General features: G+C 38.5%; 1 protein-coding gene across 3 annotated transcripts in view; it reads left to right on the forward strand.

The window, feature by feature from the left end:
- MYPN (myopalladin) overlaps nucleotides 1–19,226 on the forward strand; it is a 72,855-nt gene that overhangs the window by 6,648 nt on the left and 46,981 nt on the right. Inside the window, exons 1-2 of one of the 3 annotated variants that reach the window (XM_075758864.1) lie at nucleotides 6,483–6,940; nucleotides 17,602–18,540. The exons of 1 other annotated variant lie outside the window; for it this stretch is intronic. In XM_075758864.1, coding sequence (XP_075614979.1) covers nucleotides 17,603–18,540 — 938 coding nt within the window. In that variant the 5' untranslated portion in view covers nucleotides 6,483–6,940; nucleotide 17,602. Of the gene's footprint in view, nucleotides 1–6,482; nucleotides 6,941–17,601; nucleotides 18,541–19,226 lie in introns of those variants that run through there. One more of the 3 variants, XM_075758863.1, reaches the window with a different exon arrangement.

The following is a 19,226-nucleotide window of genomic DNA, read 5'->3' on the forward strand; positions in this document are numbered from 1 at the left end:
CTGTGTTCTCTTAGAGCAACAATCCTTTAAGACACTCTAATTAGAAATGTGTCTCATGAAGTATAATTTTGGCAACTACGTTATTGAATGTTTTGTCCTATTAAACATCTGACTAGAAGTGATGTTCTCTACAGTTCTAGTTGTCTGTAACAGGCACAAAAGCCTTTGATGCTCAAAACACCAGCCGTGCATTCTGCTTTGGTTACTCTAAAACCCTAAAGGTCCAGATCTGAGCTGCCTCAGGCTCCTGCCAGCTGCCTGTCCCTTTGTGTTTAATCTGCTGTAGGCCTCAGGGCCTCTAATATAAAGCAAATACATACACTGGAAAGCCACTGTACCTGATTAGAAAAAAGATACTGAAGATAACCTATATTTCATACAAATGGTATACAAGTTCTTAGTTCAGACAGAAGGCAAGAACCTCTTAAGTATAATTTCCTCATTACCATGCAACTCATATTAATCAGGTTTCCACAAATATAGCCAAAACAAAATAAGCCAACTTATTCCGTTCTTCTATCTTAAAAGCACTTACAGACGGGTGCTCAGTGAAGTCACTCAGCTCTTTAAGGGGTTTGGAATTTCTTTGTAAGTAGTCTGGATGAAATCCTGTTCTCTGTTCTAGATGTGCAATGCCATTTAAGTGATAAGAATAAGGACTGCACTGTAAATCTCTGTTTGACGAATGTGTAATTGGAAATAGAGACAGTGTGGTTACAAAATACGCCTCACTAGACTGACTTTTAATCCACTTTTAAAAATACAGTCCATAATGCAGTGTGTGTTAATCTCAACCCCAAGTCAAAAGCATTCATGTATATGACCCTGTCTCTGGACAACAGTAAGTGGTTAACAAAGGCAGACAGTGTAGATGTCAGGTCTGCTTAATATCAACCATAGAAACAGCTACCAGGAGAAAAAAAATAAACTTTTATTACAATACAAATAAAGGAAGAAGAAGTTCAAATAATCAAAATATAAAGTATATAATATGGCTTTGACTTTAGTAATGTTCCTGTATTTCCTTTTCCTGTAGATTTAGGTAACAAGATACCTCCACTCTGTACCAGTCCCTCTGACAATCTGTTCAGCTGGTATTAATTATGGCTATAAACATCCTTTTTAGATGTTTTGGAGGTGTATGTTCTGAAGAAAGGTAAAGAAGCAAATTGAAATGGATCGATCTGTAGGTCTAATCCTGTTTTATCTGAAGAACAAATTAGACAAGCCACAGAAAAGGGGAAAGCAAAACCCAGAAAAGAACAGCAAAAGTACAAACACAGTGTTTGGCTTAGTGCCCTCTCTTACATATAATCTGACGAAAACAGGTCCATCGTTGTATCAGCTACAGCCAGATCCAGCAAACCTGTACCAGCATCTGACTAAGTTGGTGCCAACCAGTGGTCTCTTGGTTGGAGACCTGAAACAACATAGCAAAATGACACAGTGTCCCAAATTAGGTGAAGACAGTAGAACTGGCATTATCAGATCCCCTTTTATGGTCTGTTTTGGACTACTAATGCAAAAAAGGTCTGTTTGCAACCATTTTACTGTTCCCTCTGTAGTTATTGTTTTATTAGGTTCTTCTACATTCTCCCTTTTGTAAGGGAAATTATTCCTTTAAATTGGGATATCTAAACAACATTCTACAAGCAGCTGGGTTAATTTGCTAGCATTCAAATTTTAAAGTGGATAGTTTCCCTTTATGGTTCAAATAGAAAGTGCATGAGCTCTACCTGGAAGTGCTCACGTGGCTGAGTAGGATCTCCTCAAAGTTACCACCACCTCTGGGTGCAGGGTTGGCTCACATCAGCCTTCTTTCTGGGGTCAGCGCTACCAGACTTCAATGATTTGTAGAGCGCACACAGCAAATACTGATCTATAGAGACAAGCAGTTGCCCAAAGAAGCAAAAGTTTGATGCAACCTGTTATATAAGATTGTTTTTAAAAATCATTAGTCAAGAAAAGACATCATTGCTGTTGTCCAAAGCTGCACAGGTAGGGAGCAATTCACTGCCCTTGCAATAAGCTAGTATAACAAAAGACAAAGTGGGTATTTTATGAGTCAACATTCATATTTGACCAGCAAAATGGTTACAGGTCTGCTAAGCCTCTCTTCTGAAGTTCCTCTTTCAGCCCATTAGAGCAAACTTGTCTAACGCACTGTTTATTTCATACTCTACATAGAAAGAAATTAGTTCAGCCTTGGGATGAGCAAGACCAGTGGGTGGTGGGATGCAAACCAAAAGTGGGTACAACTCTGTGCTCCACAAGGCTCTGGAGAGATCTGCAAAATCACTACCGCACTCGAACTTGACTGTAAAGAACCTTAAGGAAGCTTTTAAAGAAATGGAACATTTAGTACTTTGGTTCCAGAATTTTCAATGGGAATTTTTATAAATCACAATCTAAAACCCTATCAGAAATCTAGGATCAATTACAAAGACAATATTTTTGACAGTAATTTGGAATTGGGTTACAACCACAGGCAAAAAAATGGTCTTCTAGAAGATCTTGTTTAGACATGGTGAGATTTTTTTCCTCCTTTTCCAGTTCCCCCCATCTGTCCACATTTTCTGTTTGTAAGATAGCTGTTTAAACACCGTCTTCCTGCTCTATATAACTAAAGGTCATATGTGGTAGTCACAAGAACACAATGATTATTGCTGCTATTGCACATATTTATGGGCAATAACAAAGTCTGCTGTTGTACTGTATATTGGGTGTTTCCCAATTATCGCTCAGAAAAAAATCAATAAAACTGGTATGCTAAGCTGGGTTTGGTGTCTTTTCTCAAAACTTTTATATATGAAAATTGAAGAGTAAGTGTAATTATTATGTAATTATTAGTATGATGTTATTGGGGTTTTTGATGTCTTTTCATTCGTAGACTGGGCTTTAATAAAGTCCATGTGAAACCTGTGATTAAGTCTTATAGGCAGTATTTGATTTTCAAAAGCATGTACTCTGTTCCTCTAAATCAAGAGCAAATTTCTATTGTGTTGTACAGCACCTTCATCAGCTTAATGGTGGCAAGGAGCACTGACAGTGACTGACCACCTCCTGGAGGAAACATAATTGTGGCAAACTCTGTGACTTGTGCTTCTTAGGACTCTTTGTGACTGGAACATCTTCTTCTGAGTCTGCACATGCTTCTTGACTGATGTGTCCACAGTATGCAATTAAATCATTGATAAATTTACATTTTCCTTAAGAATTCAGATCAAGTTATAATGGCTGAATGAGTCAGGAAGCATCACCTGAGCTACAGCACCATTTTACAGACTTGCCCTTAAAGAGTACCAGCAGAAACTCTCACTGCTTCGATCTCCCCACAGGCACACAGACAGCTGCTGTGTGTAAACTGACTGGACCTGATCTGCAAGCGGCTTGGTCTGGTCCAGTTGAGCTTAATTAAAATTAGAGTCACTTCACAAACCAGCTGTTAAAATGTGTTGCCAGGAAGTTTTTCTTTGTGGAACTGATGCCCTCTTATCCTGTAAGTTGCACTGCTAACATTCAGCTTGGTGCAGGGTTTTTTTCTCTCTTGGAGTGCTGGATGCTCAGTCTGGCTCCATGTGTATGGCCACTCCTGGTCCTGCTTCTGTCTTCTCTCCGCTTCCAGCCTAAATGTCAGCAGCACTCCGTTTTATGTCTTTTGTTCTAAGGTGGTATTCCTGCTCAGAATACAATTTTGAGGTTTGTCCAGCTGTTTTTCATCACTAGCTTCTGTGGTAAGCATCTAACTAATCAGGGTGCCCTGTAATGTATGTCCCAAAGCTTACTGCCAACTTGCAGCTGTCAGCACTATTTCCAGCACTAACCTCTAAAGCCAAAATAAATTTTTGTACATGTGTAATTGTGAGCTTGAGGTAGCTTGAATTGGAGAATTTCTTATTCCAAACTAATTAAGCAAATATATGCTATATGCTAGGTACAGGATACTGACCTGTATGTACTATGGGCTTACTTGTAACCTTGAAATCACTGCAACTATGGCAAGCATATGTCCCAGAGAAGGCTCATCTGCCTCAGTTACTCTGGGATAATAAGCTAAGCCCTGCTTCTTCTCTGAGCTGTTTAAAAAACAATGGTGGTAGATCAGTGTTTAAAAGGATAATGACTTCTGCAGATCTTCAGGTGCCTTGTCCTTCTTATGTTCTAAGGCTCTAAAACTCTCCAATGCTGTACTTCAGATGGCTTCTTCCAGCCCCAGCTGTACTCACAGGCTTGCTGTCAAGCTGGACACTATGTGTGGTATTAAGGGATGCCTCCAGATGACGCCCAAAAAACAGTGCAGACTCTTCATATAATTTTGGGCAGTCCACACATGTCAAATAATTGTTCTCTACCGAATAATGTGTAATCCATCTCATTTCTCAATTAACGGTTCAGCACATGCCATTAATAAGATTGTATTCATTTTATCCTTATATCTGGAAAATCAAGACTTTTCCATTTATGATAAATCCTGAAGGTTTACAATTACCGTTCGATAATCCTACTGTGGAATAACAGCCAACCAGCCATGTACAAAGTTCTATTCTAAGACTCACTCCTTCTGCTTGTAAAGGTACTCTGGACTTTGACAGACAAGATCTGGAGAGAATTAGTGCTCATGTAATTTATTCTAGGATACAACGCCTCATCCTAGAGAGGCAGATGTCCCCTTCTGCTGGCCACCAAAGACAAAAGGACAGAAAGCTGGAGGTCATGATATCCTGAAGTGTTTTTTTAGTGCTCAGCAGCCAAAAGCCTCAATTCACCATCTTCTAAAAAAGTAGGCAGAGCAACAACATTATTTTCATGGGTTATATGCTGTTATTTGCAAACTAGTGAATCTGAAATTCTCTGATGTTGCTCTATCAAGATGACAGCTCTGCAAGACCTGGCACATTTACTGTGAATGCTCTGATTTCTTGTGTTTCCTGGAAGTTTTGTCCTTGTATCACCTACTGTTACAATGGTCAGTCTGTTTGCCACACTAAAGGCTCATAACTTTTATGGTTTCTCAGTGCTGTACTTTCTGCATAACCCTTAGCTCATTTGTTGCACAGATTATTCAATGATTTTGCAATTCTAGCATCTTATATAAAACTCTCTCTTAAAGTGGAAAGTTTTTGCATATTTTTTTGGATCAGATTGAATAGTCACTTTGGATTGCTTAATTTTGCGTATCATGCACAAAGAGCAGTTCACAGCTCAGCAAGACTCCATGCACATTTTATAATAACTGCATCTCAGCAGAAGTCCACATGGATTTACAGTTATCAGACATAGCAGACTTTATTTTCAGGCTTCAGACTTTGTAGCCTACATCTACAGATACTGTCATGTCCAAGCCACAGTAGCGTGCAGTACAGTATCAACATGCAGTTCCTGTCAGTACTGTATGGCTCACATCTACTGTTACAGATATTATAAAGAACATATTAGATCTCTAGTCCCAGTATAAAGTTACATTAGACATCACCATAAAACGCTTAACCTGGCTCCAAAAGAAGGGCTGACTTCACTATACAACTTCTCCACATCACTGAAGAAACCTCACCACAAACTAATGTTCACAATCTGTTCTGACAATATTTTACAAAAAGAGAAACAAAAGAAAACTACCTCCAATGCATCAGGAAATTTTTCATAAAAGAATTGCCTTTACCTCTGATTTTTCATACTGTTATGCCTCATAAAACGTCTTTCTGAAGAACTACATCCCACAGGAGAAGCTCTTTTCTAGCGAAGTCGTTCTCTCAATAACATTTTGAGAGAATTGGGAGATGGTCAAAAAGCCAGCTAATTGCATCATTTGCTACGGAACTGGCTATATATCAATTCCCCATAACAAATGTATAAAATTTTATTCATCTTTTAAAACCAGAATTGTGACAAGCATTTTTAATAAAGTATCAACAATCAAGCAGCATTTTTGGTAAGATGAACTGTTTAGAATTACAGATTTTCTGTTGCTGGGGTACAGGATGAGTAGAAAAGAAAATCTAGTCTCTACATCTTCCAAGTGATGTGGTAGGTTTTAGTCAGTCAAGGTTTTAACCAGTAGCTCAGTTTTACGAAATGAAACTCTATATAGTAACAGGGTTTCTCTGTGTACTGCTTAAAATACTTTGAAATCATTCCACCTATGTTTATATCTCAGTTTTAGTTACAGCCAAGTTTCACTTGCTTCTTTTAATTACTTTTCCCCGAACAGTTTATTTCTGGGCATTCGATAACAAGTTTAGAAGTGCTGGCTTTTTGAGGACTTGGAAGTTACAGGCCATCCTTAAGGATTTCTGCATTTTTGCACTGTGTTTATTAAATCAAACGCTTCAAAGAAGTCAGGAATATTTTACTATTAAATCACACATTTGCTGAGTTTGCCTTTGGAGTTACAAAACGTTTACATTGTTACTGTCTGACGGGTTTCCCAGTGACTGTAATCTTGGAGTTCTGATCAAAACATAAAGACAATAGCAATAACTAGTAATTTTAAAAGGCTGAAGTCTAAACCGGCTGACAAGAGTAATACAATGCCACTACAGTGCCTCTTGGATGAATCAGCAAAACTCGTATAAGCATCTATAGGGGACGTTTCATGAGTGAGGAGAAGGCGCTCGGTGCCCATAGGTGCTGTCAGAGCAGTGGATTCCCTGTCCAATGAGGTGGAATGCTCTGCGGGCACATGGTTTACGCTGCTCAAAATAACTTGGGACCTGCAAACTGACAAATGCTATTGCTCCGGTGGTGACAGGTTGTCCAGCTCCTTACAGCCATCCTCACAATAACAAAGGTTAACTTCCTTCCCTGTATGGACTCCTAGCTGTTTCTGTTCCTGAAGACTCGAAGAATTCCCTCGCTTCCTTAACTTTAATCTCACACTTCTGGATAATTGTCATCGCTAACTGCAAGGGTTGGGCAGCAACATCTGGAGGAATTAAAAAAGGTAATCCCTCAACTTCAGATTTTGATTTTGCAGCACAGGTGCAGAAGGGTTTGATGAGCATGTATATTTGAATGCTAATTATTGCTGATAAGACATATACAGGGCACAAATCACTTTAAAACTGACTGACTTAAATTGTGCTGAAGCATGTGTATTGCAGTGAAAGAGAAACAATGTTCTGCAGCATTATATAGGGCTTGAATAGCATTGGTGGGCTTCTCAAAATCCCTCGGAGCCAGTCTGACTCCTCCGAAGAGTCAACAGAAGATTGTAATGACCTGAGAAGTTCCTTCCCAGGACCGTATTCTTCTTCCCGCTTATTTTCCCTCCACATTCTGAAATATTTACGTTCTGGTATTCACCCTTAAACCAAGATGCCATAATTTGGATTTCCTTCTTAAGCAAAATCAAACCTAATTTAATGTGACACCATAGTTAAATACTTTCTATTTATTTATTTATTTATTTTGTCGTGTAAAATGACCCTACTGGCTATATTTAGTGCTGGGAGATCTGCTCGCTGGATTAACGTACACAACAGCTGCAGAAACAGTCCTGCTAGAAGGGCATAACTCTCCCCCTTGAGCTCTCACTATCTCCCTCGCTCTCTTTTTCTCTCTCTCAGAAAAGTATTTGACTGTCAGTAGCAAATGTTTGGCCCAATATATTGCAACGTTAAGCAGTAATCAGAAGCCTATCTTAAGTTTTACAAAATAATGTCAACAATTATTTGACAAGAGAACAGACTATCTCTTGGGTTTAAGTCAATAGGCCAGTATACAAATCATGCTAAAGGCACTGATTATCAGTACTTTTGGTTTGGTCATGAGATTTGCATTTGTGAAGACCCTCTAGAGTTTAAGAGTAGAAACAAACTCAGCAAACAACTCTGCTCTTCTCCCTCTCCTACACCTCCTGAAGGTTCCTGAGGGCAGGATAATTCTTTCTTTTTTCTTTCAGAAAGGGCTAACAATAGGAAGTGTGTTAGTTCCTGTAGCTGAGCAGAATGATATTTACGTATCAGAAATGATTTATAGTCAATTCAGGAGTTAGCTAGGTTTTGTATGTGACAGACTATCAAAGACAAAGGAGAACTGTGTGCTCTGTGCCCGTTTGCTATTCCTGTGCATTCTTTAGAGATTTTACAGCAGGTCTTGCTGTGGTACTGAAGGAATGTTTCTTACCAACAGCTGCTAAGAATTAACAGTCTAGGTATATTTGCACATAAATACAACATTAAGATGGTTTGTTAAAAATTTCCACAATACCATAACAGCAACTGGGCAATGCAATCTAAATCATAATCTAAATAACTAGCAAAAAAAAAAAAGTTTACTTTTCTGTTTAAAACTTAACTGGTTTAGTACTTGTCTTCATAAAGAGTGCTATTATACAGGGACAGGCAAATTAATTCTGCCTAATATAACTCTCATTTAAACATTATAACTTGAAAATATGATTCAAATGTGAAGGTTTTTATGTTACGATGTTCTTAGGGAAGACTGATGAAAAAGCATGAGTCAGAACAGCAGACAAAAAGAAACAAATACAGTGAGAGTGTGAAAAAAGTAAGGCACAACTGGGAAAACCTTGGGGGTAAAAATGCAAGCCAGATTTCTTTTGTGTCTAATTTAAGGCTTGAGTTCCCTTTTTCACTAGGAACCAGCATTTGTATGAAAATTGAATCTCATTTTAAAAACAAAACAGCCAATAGATTTGAAATTACCAGACAAAACGATGTGCCATCTAGTTTGCATACCCCTGTTTTTTCAGGGCTTTTCTTTGTCCAGTTTGTGCTTGCTCAGTCTGGCTACACAAGCAGTTGGTTGTGCGGTCTTCAGATACACGTGCACAACTCCCTTGACATCGGTCCCACTTACATACACAGGCAGAATAGAGACATTTGCTCAGCGTTTTAAGTTGTGCAAATTCTCTTTACAGTACCTCATGCAGTGCTGTAATTTGTTAGTCTAGACTGAGCCCATGCAATACATAATTCACTTTTTAACACTGAGACCTAAGCTGTAGCTTCAGTCCCAAATTAAAACTTTACAGTAGTCCTCAACCACATGCATTTGTAGATTTCTACACTGCTTACACATCCTGTTAGCAGGAATAATAGAAATTACCTAGTTTAAACCACTTGGGTCACAGTCCATGAAAGCGGATTTGCAGTTTTAGCCCTGAAAGGCTTGCAGAGTGGTGTGCCTGTGTTTGGACCAGGATAAAATAATATTGTTGCCTGTTAGTTATATTTTCCATTGAGGACTTCTGTACGTACATTCAGCACCAAACTGTGGACCTCTGCTGTATCTCTTTGGACCTTTCATATAAACTCTTTCTCATATGGGCAATCCTGGAAGGAAACTGGACTGCATACATTACTTGAATCAATAAAAACTTGTCCTACATTACGAGCACCCAGAGCTTGCCCTGACATCTGAGACCCAGCCTTCACAGGTCAGTGGGAGAGGAGGATGGAGAAGCACCCCAGGCAGGCCTCAAAGACAGCCATCACCTGTTTTCCTTTTTGACCTTCTAATTTAAACATCAGATGAAATTTATTTCAGTTTCAATTTGACTTGATACAGAGTTTCTTCAAGATATTGTTTACCTTGCAGTTCAAGGAGATTCACTGAGGAGGCAAAGAGAACTTGAGACATGGGTAAGGAAGTGTCACAGTTCTCATTTTAAGAACTACCAAGGGACAATATTAATTATGAAAAAATAAAGACTTTTTGTGATGAGTTTTAAAAAAAAGGTCTTTCCATTATATGATTGTATGAAGGAAACCTTGAAAAAGTTAAAGAGCTTTGACTGTGCTTTTTCCTTGAAGAAGAGTTGAGTATTTTATGCTGTTTAGGCTGCCCACAACTGTAACACTAAGGTTACAGGCCAAGGCATGACACCAAGCGCACATAGGCCTCTTGCAGCATCTTCTGCAGAATGACTTGGAGAGAGGATTTATCCCATCCCGCTCTCGAGATGATGAAATCAAATTTTTTTTTTTCTTTTCTGGCTGTGTGATTATGCTGTCAGCAGGAAAGGGAAGATACATTAGGGATGAAATACAGTGGTAATGGAGAATGCATTTTACCTCTCACATTTCTAGCACCAGAAGGACAAATACCTCTATTTGCTTGCAAAATAGGTGCTCTTAAGGCTCATTAAAAGTTTCTTAAGGCAAAATAGGTGCTTTTAAAGCTTTAACATTTGCACACTTTGAGTTGCACTCAAAAGCTTGTGGGTGAAATGGTGAACACCTCCAGACAAAGGAAAAGAGCTGTGTTAGAGGAGACCAGTATCACTACAAAAAACAGCCTAGATAGATAGATACTCTGCTACAGAAATCTAAACTCTTAAATATTCCCAGCTTCAAATCACTTGCTTATGGTTTGATATTATTTACCTAATACTCATTAAATATTCACATGTTAAATTATATCTCTGTAAATTCAAATTATTTATTACTGCAGCATAATATTTTAACTAAATATCGATTATATATAACTCTACATAGATAATTCAATTCTATATTCCCTTTCTAATGAAAATCTAGATAGCAAGTTCAGCTTAAAAGGAATTTAGAATTAGTTTTAGCAGTTAAGGCCCCAATCTGCTATCACAAGTACTCCAAAGATGAGGCATTGTTCAACTCCCAAGCCATTAAAGATTTATTAAAAATAGTGAATTTTCCCTAACGTTCTAAATATTGGACATTCTATATTTATCTTTTTTTCCTCTTTCTTCCATTTTCCTTCCCTTTCTTCCCTACTTTTCCCTCTTGTCCCTTCCTTTTAGAAAACTGTAAATAGGTAACACTTTTCAAGGTTTAAGATTCAAGTTTGTAGAGGTAAACTTTGCATTTTACCTGAAAGCTACTTAAAAAATTAACTGTGAGGCATTTACAAATAGATGGGCTGCAAGGTGAGAGTTAGTAATTCTGTTCACAGCTACTTCAAGGCAGTTTAAGTATGGTTGCTCCAGATCTATACTACAATGTACCTAAGGACAGAAGGTGGACTATTACAGGTTTTATTTACAGAAGAGGGCTTGATTCTACTTATTTTTCTGACCAGAAGCAGTAGTAGCCATACATCAGTTATAACAGCAATTAAAAAATTCCTCGAACAGCAGACATTTACATTAAAGCAAAGAGCAGCAGTATGTGAAGATACTTAACACACCATCACCACAAGTCTTTTCACTATGCACAAAATTACATAACAGCAAGCAAGAAACAGCTACCAGCCTCTTTTAGACTTGCATGCAAATGAGAGTTTTAAGGTCTAGAGTTTATACAATGGATTAGAGACAGAAGAAAATGTAAAATATGCTTTGAACCTTAAAAAGATCGTATTGAAAAATATACATAAAGAAGCAGGATGTTTCCTAAATATGCACATAACCTTTAGCCTACTTGTTCTTAGAGGGATTTTGTTTCCATCAGAAGCTGTTTCACTCCTGCGCTTGGAGGCTCTCTCCTTCTTTTCCATTATTTAATTACATTACTTGGAAATGGGAGTTTAGTTATCTGAATTTCTTGATTCATTACAAGGAATAGAATTCAAAGCTACTAATGTGTCTAAAACAGAAAAGTAAATCACCTTCTTGTACATAGCTTTCTAAATACAATTATTAAAAATATCTTACATTCGCTCCCCCCCAAACACACACAAGACAGCTAGCCTTAGTCCTCTGCTCCGGCCTAACCTCTCCTATGCCTGGAGTCTTGTAGCAGCTACAGCTGGTCAACAGGCAGGAACAGAAAGGGTGACAATGGCAACTGCTAAGTGAGAATTCCTGCAAGGACTTAAGAATGTGATTGTGATCGTTAAATGTCTGCAAGACAGATCACTAGTGCCATCTCTTAGCTTGTTTTTCATAGCTGTAATCATACAGTTGAAACACCCATATAACTGTTAGAGTTCAACTGCGTACAGGTAAAAGCAATTTATGTGCAATTAAATTAAGTGGAAAAGGATATAGCATCTAATATCTGCTAAACTTTCAAGTTTCCTGGGCATACGGGTCCAGAGCCTTGCTGTGTAAAGGCCACAAAGGGGCCACTATGCAGAGACAGAAGCAGCAGTTCATTAGCTCTTCCGATACTGGGGTTTCATACAAAAGCAGTCTCAATTAAAATAATAGTAGCTTGAAAAGCCAGACAGGAACAACATGTACTGACTAAAATTACTCATTTTTAACTACACCTGAAGACCAAAAAAGATGTTTAAATGCTTTTTGCATTAAATGTGCTATTTGCAGATAACCTCTATTATGGTAAAGTGAAAAAGTGTTTGAAAAAAACATCCTAAGGGCATCAAGCATTCAATGCTGTCTCTCACCAAACACAACAGAGGGTCTGCACTCAGATACATCTGGGATTCCCTTCGGTTTTGCTGAGATTTCACTACTGCTGTTTTCTTAGGAAAAGCTCACATTCCTTCAGTGATGACTCAGCAATGAGTCTAACAAGCCTAAAAGAAGAGGAAATTAAAGGGTGTGGCGTCACACCGTGCAAGCTTCCCGCAGTGCAATTTTCCTGCCTTCCATGTAAGGATTTTCAGGTCAAGTCACTGCCAAAACAAACCGTGGAAACGAATTCCACCTTTGTGAATATTTTATCTTAAAGATCACTTGGAAGAGAACATTGCCATAAATTTATGCTCTTGAAAACTCAGAAAACTTGTGCAATTATTTGGCTAGTGGAAACTGAATTAGTAGACTGAAGAAGTTCATGCATTTGGTTTTGTTCATGACCTTCTCTGATGCCTCTCAAGATAGTAGTTGGTCACTGCTGTTAGTGTCCCCGGAAAGCAAACACGGTTACCTCAATGCACTTGTTTGGTGATATAGGTAATGAACTAGTCAGGCATCCCATTTTCAATCCTAAATAACACCAGTTTAGGGCTGTTATTTCTAACTAGCATTGCATTTCCTTCCCTTGATTCTGGTTCGAGACAGATTTTTCCAGTCTGCAAAATTATTGGTGCTTTCATTAACACCACAGATTGCTGTCTACTGTGTTTTTACTAGAGTTTGTCCTTCTTACTGCCTACTGAACAGAGTTATCTGCAAAGTTATCAGCAGTTATCTAGAGATATCTGCAATTACTATATACATTTTGCTAGTCCCATGATACAGCAGCAGTGTGCCATGCACTGCCACTCAGTGCCAGCGTTCTGTGCCGCTGCACACTGGGGGACTGTGGGAAGTTTTTTGTGCAGCCACAAAGACAGTTTTGTTCCCAAGTCCCAGTCAGGAAAAATTAAAGGGAAGGCTCAAGGCATATCAAAGCCAATTCCACATCTCGGTCTAAACAGTCCAGAAAGTCAGGCAAAGAGAAAGACTGGAGTCAAGACCAGATCTTAATTCTGGAGCTTAGATTCCAATTTTGGCTACAGAAAGGCTAGATTATTATTAATTATCATTAATCAAACCTGTAATAGCATAGTTGTTCTTCTGGTGATATCTTCTCGCTCACTAGAAAGGTGGTTTAATAAATATTTTAGAAAATATATTGAATTCAGCTTTATTGCTATCTAGCCCAGAGACCTTGCCAGGCTGTATGCTTAGTCTCATTTGAACCAAAGCTGCTTTCCCCTGACTGTGAAATCTGAATGGCTTCAGCCTACCCAGTGCTTCCCTCAATCATCAGCCTTCTGTAGTCCTTGGAAAGGATAACTCCTTGTAGAAAACAAAACAAAACAAAACAAAACAAAACACACACACACCCCCCAAACCCTGGACATCTCTCAAGGCATAAACAAGGCATAATTAATAATTATAACTGGATTGTCTGGTAGCTTCACAGCAACATTTGCTGAAACTCAACAATTTTCCATTTAATTAGAAATATCACATAATTCAAAGTATCTTAAAACTTCAGTAGCCAAGCACTGCCTCAAAGCGCTACATTTGACTAGTACCCAACTTCTTCCTTACTAAAAATAGAATAAAAAGTTATCTTCTACACAAGCTGAAAATAGAGAAGAGTTAGATATAATATTCTGACCCTGGGTGAGCTCTAAAGAATAGTGATGGCTCTCTGAGGATTAAGAATTTGGCATCAGACTCATTCTCATCAATATCTTGCTTCCCAACACCAGAAGGAGCACTCGGCTCCTTTCTACCTCTAATGCTGCTACGGGCAAAAGCAAGGAAGCTGTTCAGCTCCTTTGCTAGAGAACTGTTTGTTTTCTCCCATTCACATCTGCTCAACTGCCCTCAGAGGCGCAGAGACAGGGTTGAACCAGCAATTTGCCCATTTGCTTCCTACGTGTTCACTCAGGACTGTGACAGACAAGTGAGGTTTGCTCTTCCATGGATGGCTCTGCTGTCTAGCCTGGTCATCCAAATGGAAGATGCTTTATACAACTGCATTACACCTAGCCAAAATGAGCCATCAGTACAAGGAAGTTTTGATTTGACTAATTTTCTCTATCATTTTATATTTTCACCAGGTATAGGCAACCCTGGGTTTATTACTTTGCAGTAATTCGCACGTAATTTTCCTCCTTTTGCTATCAGACAGTGGCTTCTTCATTATACTTTTTGCAAACTAGAATTATAAAGCTATTTTGCCAATCTAAACACATCACCTTTGAAAGCATCTCCTCATATTGCAGTAATACTCTTTAAGGGAATTAGCAGAAATTATTTCTTTCATGTTTTAAATCTTTGTTCAAAAGATGAATAGAAGATATGCAAGACCCAGAACAAAGTCTCAAATAACCAGACTGAACCAACCATTGCTTTACTATGGTTATCTGCAGGAAAGCTGCACTGTGATTAACAATCTCTGTTCAAATAGACATAGCCCTTAAATGAGAAAATCATGCAATAGCTTTACAGCAGAGGAAAATGAAACCCTGAGTAGTCACAGTCATATGATTTTTATATACCCTTTCAACAAAATTATCTCAGGAGTTCTTTAACTTCATTTGACTTTGGCAGGTTTTTTTATCTTCCTACTTGCATTTCCTCCTTACAGTGCCCAGTGTTCTCTAAAGAACTGCATTGTCTCTTTTCAGCTCTGATGACATTTGCAGTCATTGAGATGAAATGAAGACGTGCCACTCTGAAATGTTTCAGAGTAAGTGGCCAAGAAATGCTAAAGCAAGCTAAATTTTGCAACTCTGTAAAATACATACCTCTCTAACCATGTAAAATACAGCCTTCTGCTGTAGCATCTAAAGCTACACAAAGATACATACAGCTGGATGTTGTCATTTAGCCATAGCCACATGTAGAGAGGTTAGTGTGGGGCTGCATCCCTCCAGAGATGTTCAGAGACACTGTACCTTCTATGACATCCCACTCAAAGCACACACTGCTCTCTTTTTGCAGGCTAGGCCAGCTGCATGATGCAGAGAAGAGGGCTGGCTATGGCTCTGCTTCTTCCCTTCTGTTTTTAAGTAGACACAAGGCGGCACATGGGGAGGAGGTCTAAAGCAAACTTGCCCTATGATACACTTATATTCTAGGTCTGCAGTTCATTTGTGTGGGAGGTTTGTCTTCCAGGCAGTAAACTCCTTATGTTAGAATGTATTTAAACTCTTCAGAGTTTAAACTGTAGTTTTAGCTGTGACCTTTACAGCACATAGCATGCTATCAGCACATAAACAAGATAATATAACCCCTTAAACACGTTCAGCTTCAGTAAGGTTGCACAGCTGTTTAAGTAAAAGCTGAGCAAGCAAAAGCAGTATCCACAGAGCAGGAACTTTAAGCCTCAGGGAGACCTCCTTGTTCTCTTAAGAGGTTAAATTACATACTCTGTCCAGTCATGAAGCAGCTTACAAAATTATCTCCTGTGGGCTTCCCAAATCAATGTTCTCTTATGTGCCACAGCTTCACTGAAACACTGTGCCAGATAATTTAATGCCAAGTGTTCAATTAGTATCGCAGACCCTGGCTCAGTTGCAGGGACTAGATTGGGTGCTTAAAAGCATATAATTTATATGGTATTTTATTTGTCATTTTTCATAAAAGCACAAACTTATCAATATTTTGGTTGGGTGCCTTTGTTGTCTTACTGATTTCGCTTGTTTCATATTACTAAAATAAAACAAAATCAATAAATCTAAAATGCCAAATCTTTACGTAAGAATTTCAATATAACATTGTGCCTCAGGCAGGGGGATTAAGGTCTCAAAATGCACATCAGAATATGACAGCATTATGTTCATTCATTGAAGAAGACTATAAACAGTTTAAATTGAAGCTTTCCTTTTTGTAATTAAGGAAGAAGGGCTGTCACACTCCAGGAAGAAATACTGCAGCAGCATGAGATATTACCACCTCATTTGCTTTTTAACAGCCCTTTTCCAGGCACAACTGTCCTGCTAGCAGAGCAGAAAGCCTTTCACAGCAGAGATACCTTTTTTACTTTTCTTTCTCTAGCAACTTAAGCTGTTACACAAGGCTCTGAATGGAAATGGCTGAGGCAAGGGCATGCATGTTCCCTTCTCCTGATGCCATGACAGGAACAGAACCTTCTGCAGTGTGACAAATCAGACGCCTTGGGGTAGGAATATTTGAAACCATCACAGCAAGACTTGCCAGGCCATAAATGAAGTAGAAAACAGATACTGGGCGCTGCATATTCTGAGAGACAGGTCCAGTAAATAGTCATGCACTTGTTTCACTGTCTGTGAGGTATCAGCTCTGTGAAGAGTATTTGTCTTAGTTGTCTTCATATTTAAGCCACCTTAAGACAAGTGTGTTACTAGGATGTCTGAATCCCTCTACGTTCCTAATGGCTCTTGTGTAAATAAATGGGACAAGATTATGCAGAAGTACTCACTGAAGTCTCAAAAGGGATACTTTAGCTTTGCTTATCAGGCATGCAGGTTAAGTATGGGCTTTCTGATACTGTCTTCTCATCTGTGGTACATTTTCTTAGAATCAGGATGACCTAAGATAATGATTTTGAAAGGCCTGTAGTACAAATGACATTCGTATCAAATAATTACATAATTCTCTACTTACTTCAAATAGCTTATTAGAAATAATGCTCAATTTAAGAAGGTATAGAACATTTAGCACCATTATTGCTTCCTACAATGCAGTATCTTTAAGAATTTTAAATGAAAAAGTTTCATTATATAATATTTTTGTTCTTCTCTCCCCTTCTCCTTCCTCCTCTTACCCCTCAAATGCTTTTGAGGGTTCATTTACTACCTCAGTGTCTTTCAAGCTAAATTTACTTAATTTAAAAGTACTGTTATTCTCTCACAACTTTCAGTCCTTGAAATACCCAGCATTTAATCTATCTGATGAGGTTGTTTCTTAGCTAAGAAACACACATCAGCAATGATAAAGATATGACATCGAAACTGTGTTAATAGCTCTGTAGTTGAAGTTTTGCCTGGAATGAAGTATAAATTACCACACTTGCAGTTGCTTTAGCTATGTAAGGCTACCAATGGAAGAAAGTGATAAAAGATGGACTTTACTGGGTAAAGCCAATAGTCTCTGGCAGTATGTACAGAAGCAGGCCTTTCAAACAAGGCCATACTTACAAGTTAATATTCAGCACACAAATGCACTTTGAAAATGCTGTGCTCTGCTTTTCAGAAGCCTGTAATTGTGTGCAATCAAAAAAAAGTTTGCTATTGATAAGGTGTGGTCCTATTTGTCCTTTTTGTTGGCAGCATGCAAGACGACAGTTTAGAATCCTCAACTTCAATATCTCAACTTCTGAGAGAAAGTTATTTAGCTGAAACTAAACATCAAGGGAAGAGTGAAAGAAGCAGATCAGAACCAGCTTCTCATAATTTCCATTATGGCAACGCTTCTGGTGATTTAGATGAGGTAGCTGCCCAAGATGACCTTCCAGACCTCTCCGCCTTTTTGAGCCAAGAAGAGCTAGATGAAAGTGTAAACCTGGCAAGACAAGCTATTGATCAGAATCCACCAGAAACTAAACAGGATGAGCTTCAGGCACATTCACAGCATCCCCCAGATCAGCTGAAAAACACAGGAAAACACAAACAAATGGCCCAGTCTACAGCTCTGAAAACATCAGACAATGGTCTGCACTCAAACTTTTGTCAGGACCATGTCAGAAGTACAAAGGGCTCCAAAGGGAGCTCTCAGGATCTAACGAAACACCACCTCCCTTCTGAATCAGAATCCAAAAAGGAATTCCTAAACAAGGCTGCAGATTTTATTGAGGAGCTCTCATCACTTTTCAAAGCTCACAACTCTGAAAGAATAAGACCCCGAACATGCAAAAACTACCGGAGCAAAATTGATTCTAAGAATAAGCCTGCTCAAAAAGGTAGCTCTAGCCTATCTAGCACATCAGAAAACAGAGAAAGGCTTTCCATTCCAGTACCTCAAGACTTGGAAAACAAAGCAGAGCAAACATTTGAACAAACAGATGATCAACAGGCGGCAAACTTGGAATCTATCAATCAATTAACAAGTGCAGAGGTAAAAACAGAGTCAGAATCTGCATCTGTATACTCTGATGAACCTATTGGACAACCACCACGCTTTACTCAAAAATTGAAGAGCAGGGAAGTTCCTGAAGGAACCAAAGTGCAATTGGACTGCATTGTGGTAGGAATCCCAGCACCTGAAGTCAGGTAAACATATTCTGCACTTGTAATTTTGTATTTCTGTAACAGTAGGTGTATGCCTTACTCTTTCCAGACATTTTGATGCATATGTTTCAGTAATCTGTAGCAGAAGTCTCTTGATCTTGGTTATTAAAATCGATTAAGAAAAAAACATGGCTTTCTTTAAATCATACAAAAGGTTGCTTACATTTTAAGACAACATATTTTGGGATACATTACTTCTTTGAATTTTAGAGCACTGTTTTTAAATACTGTACTTCCATGATTAAAAGAAAGTGCAAACTCCTTAGTGAGAAATGTTAGTTATCTTTTTCTCATCATTCATATATTATAATACAAAGAAAACAACTGAAATAATCTTCTTTTATGTATATAGACCTGTACACAAACTCAGTCTGGCTTTCTTTGTATTCAGAAAAGGTGAACACTGAATTGCTTGTTTATAGTCATAGACTCCGGCGCACAATGTTAATTTTATGTATTTCTCCAGAAGGCCACAACATCATCCTTCAAACAGCCCATCATGCCCACACCATTGTCACATACAAAAAACTGACAAGGTGTTCATGCCATCTAAGTTTAGGCATTTAACAATATCTGAATTAGAAGCTGACACTATAAAGTCACTGAAGCCTCGCAAGGGCAGATCAGAGAACCCAGGAACAATGACTCATCCCATGGAGTATCCAGGG

Source organism: Balearica regulorum, chromosome 7 (genome assembly GCF_011004875.1).
Source record: "Balearica regulorum gibbericeps isolate bBalReg1 chromosome 7, bBalReg1.pri, whole genome shotgun sequence".
NCBI classification, from domain to species: Eukaryota; Metazoa; Chordata; class Aves; order Gruiformes; family Gruidae; genus Balearica; species Balearica regulorum.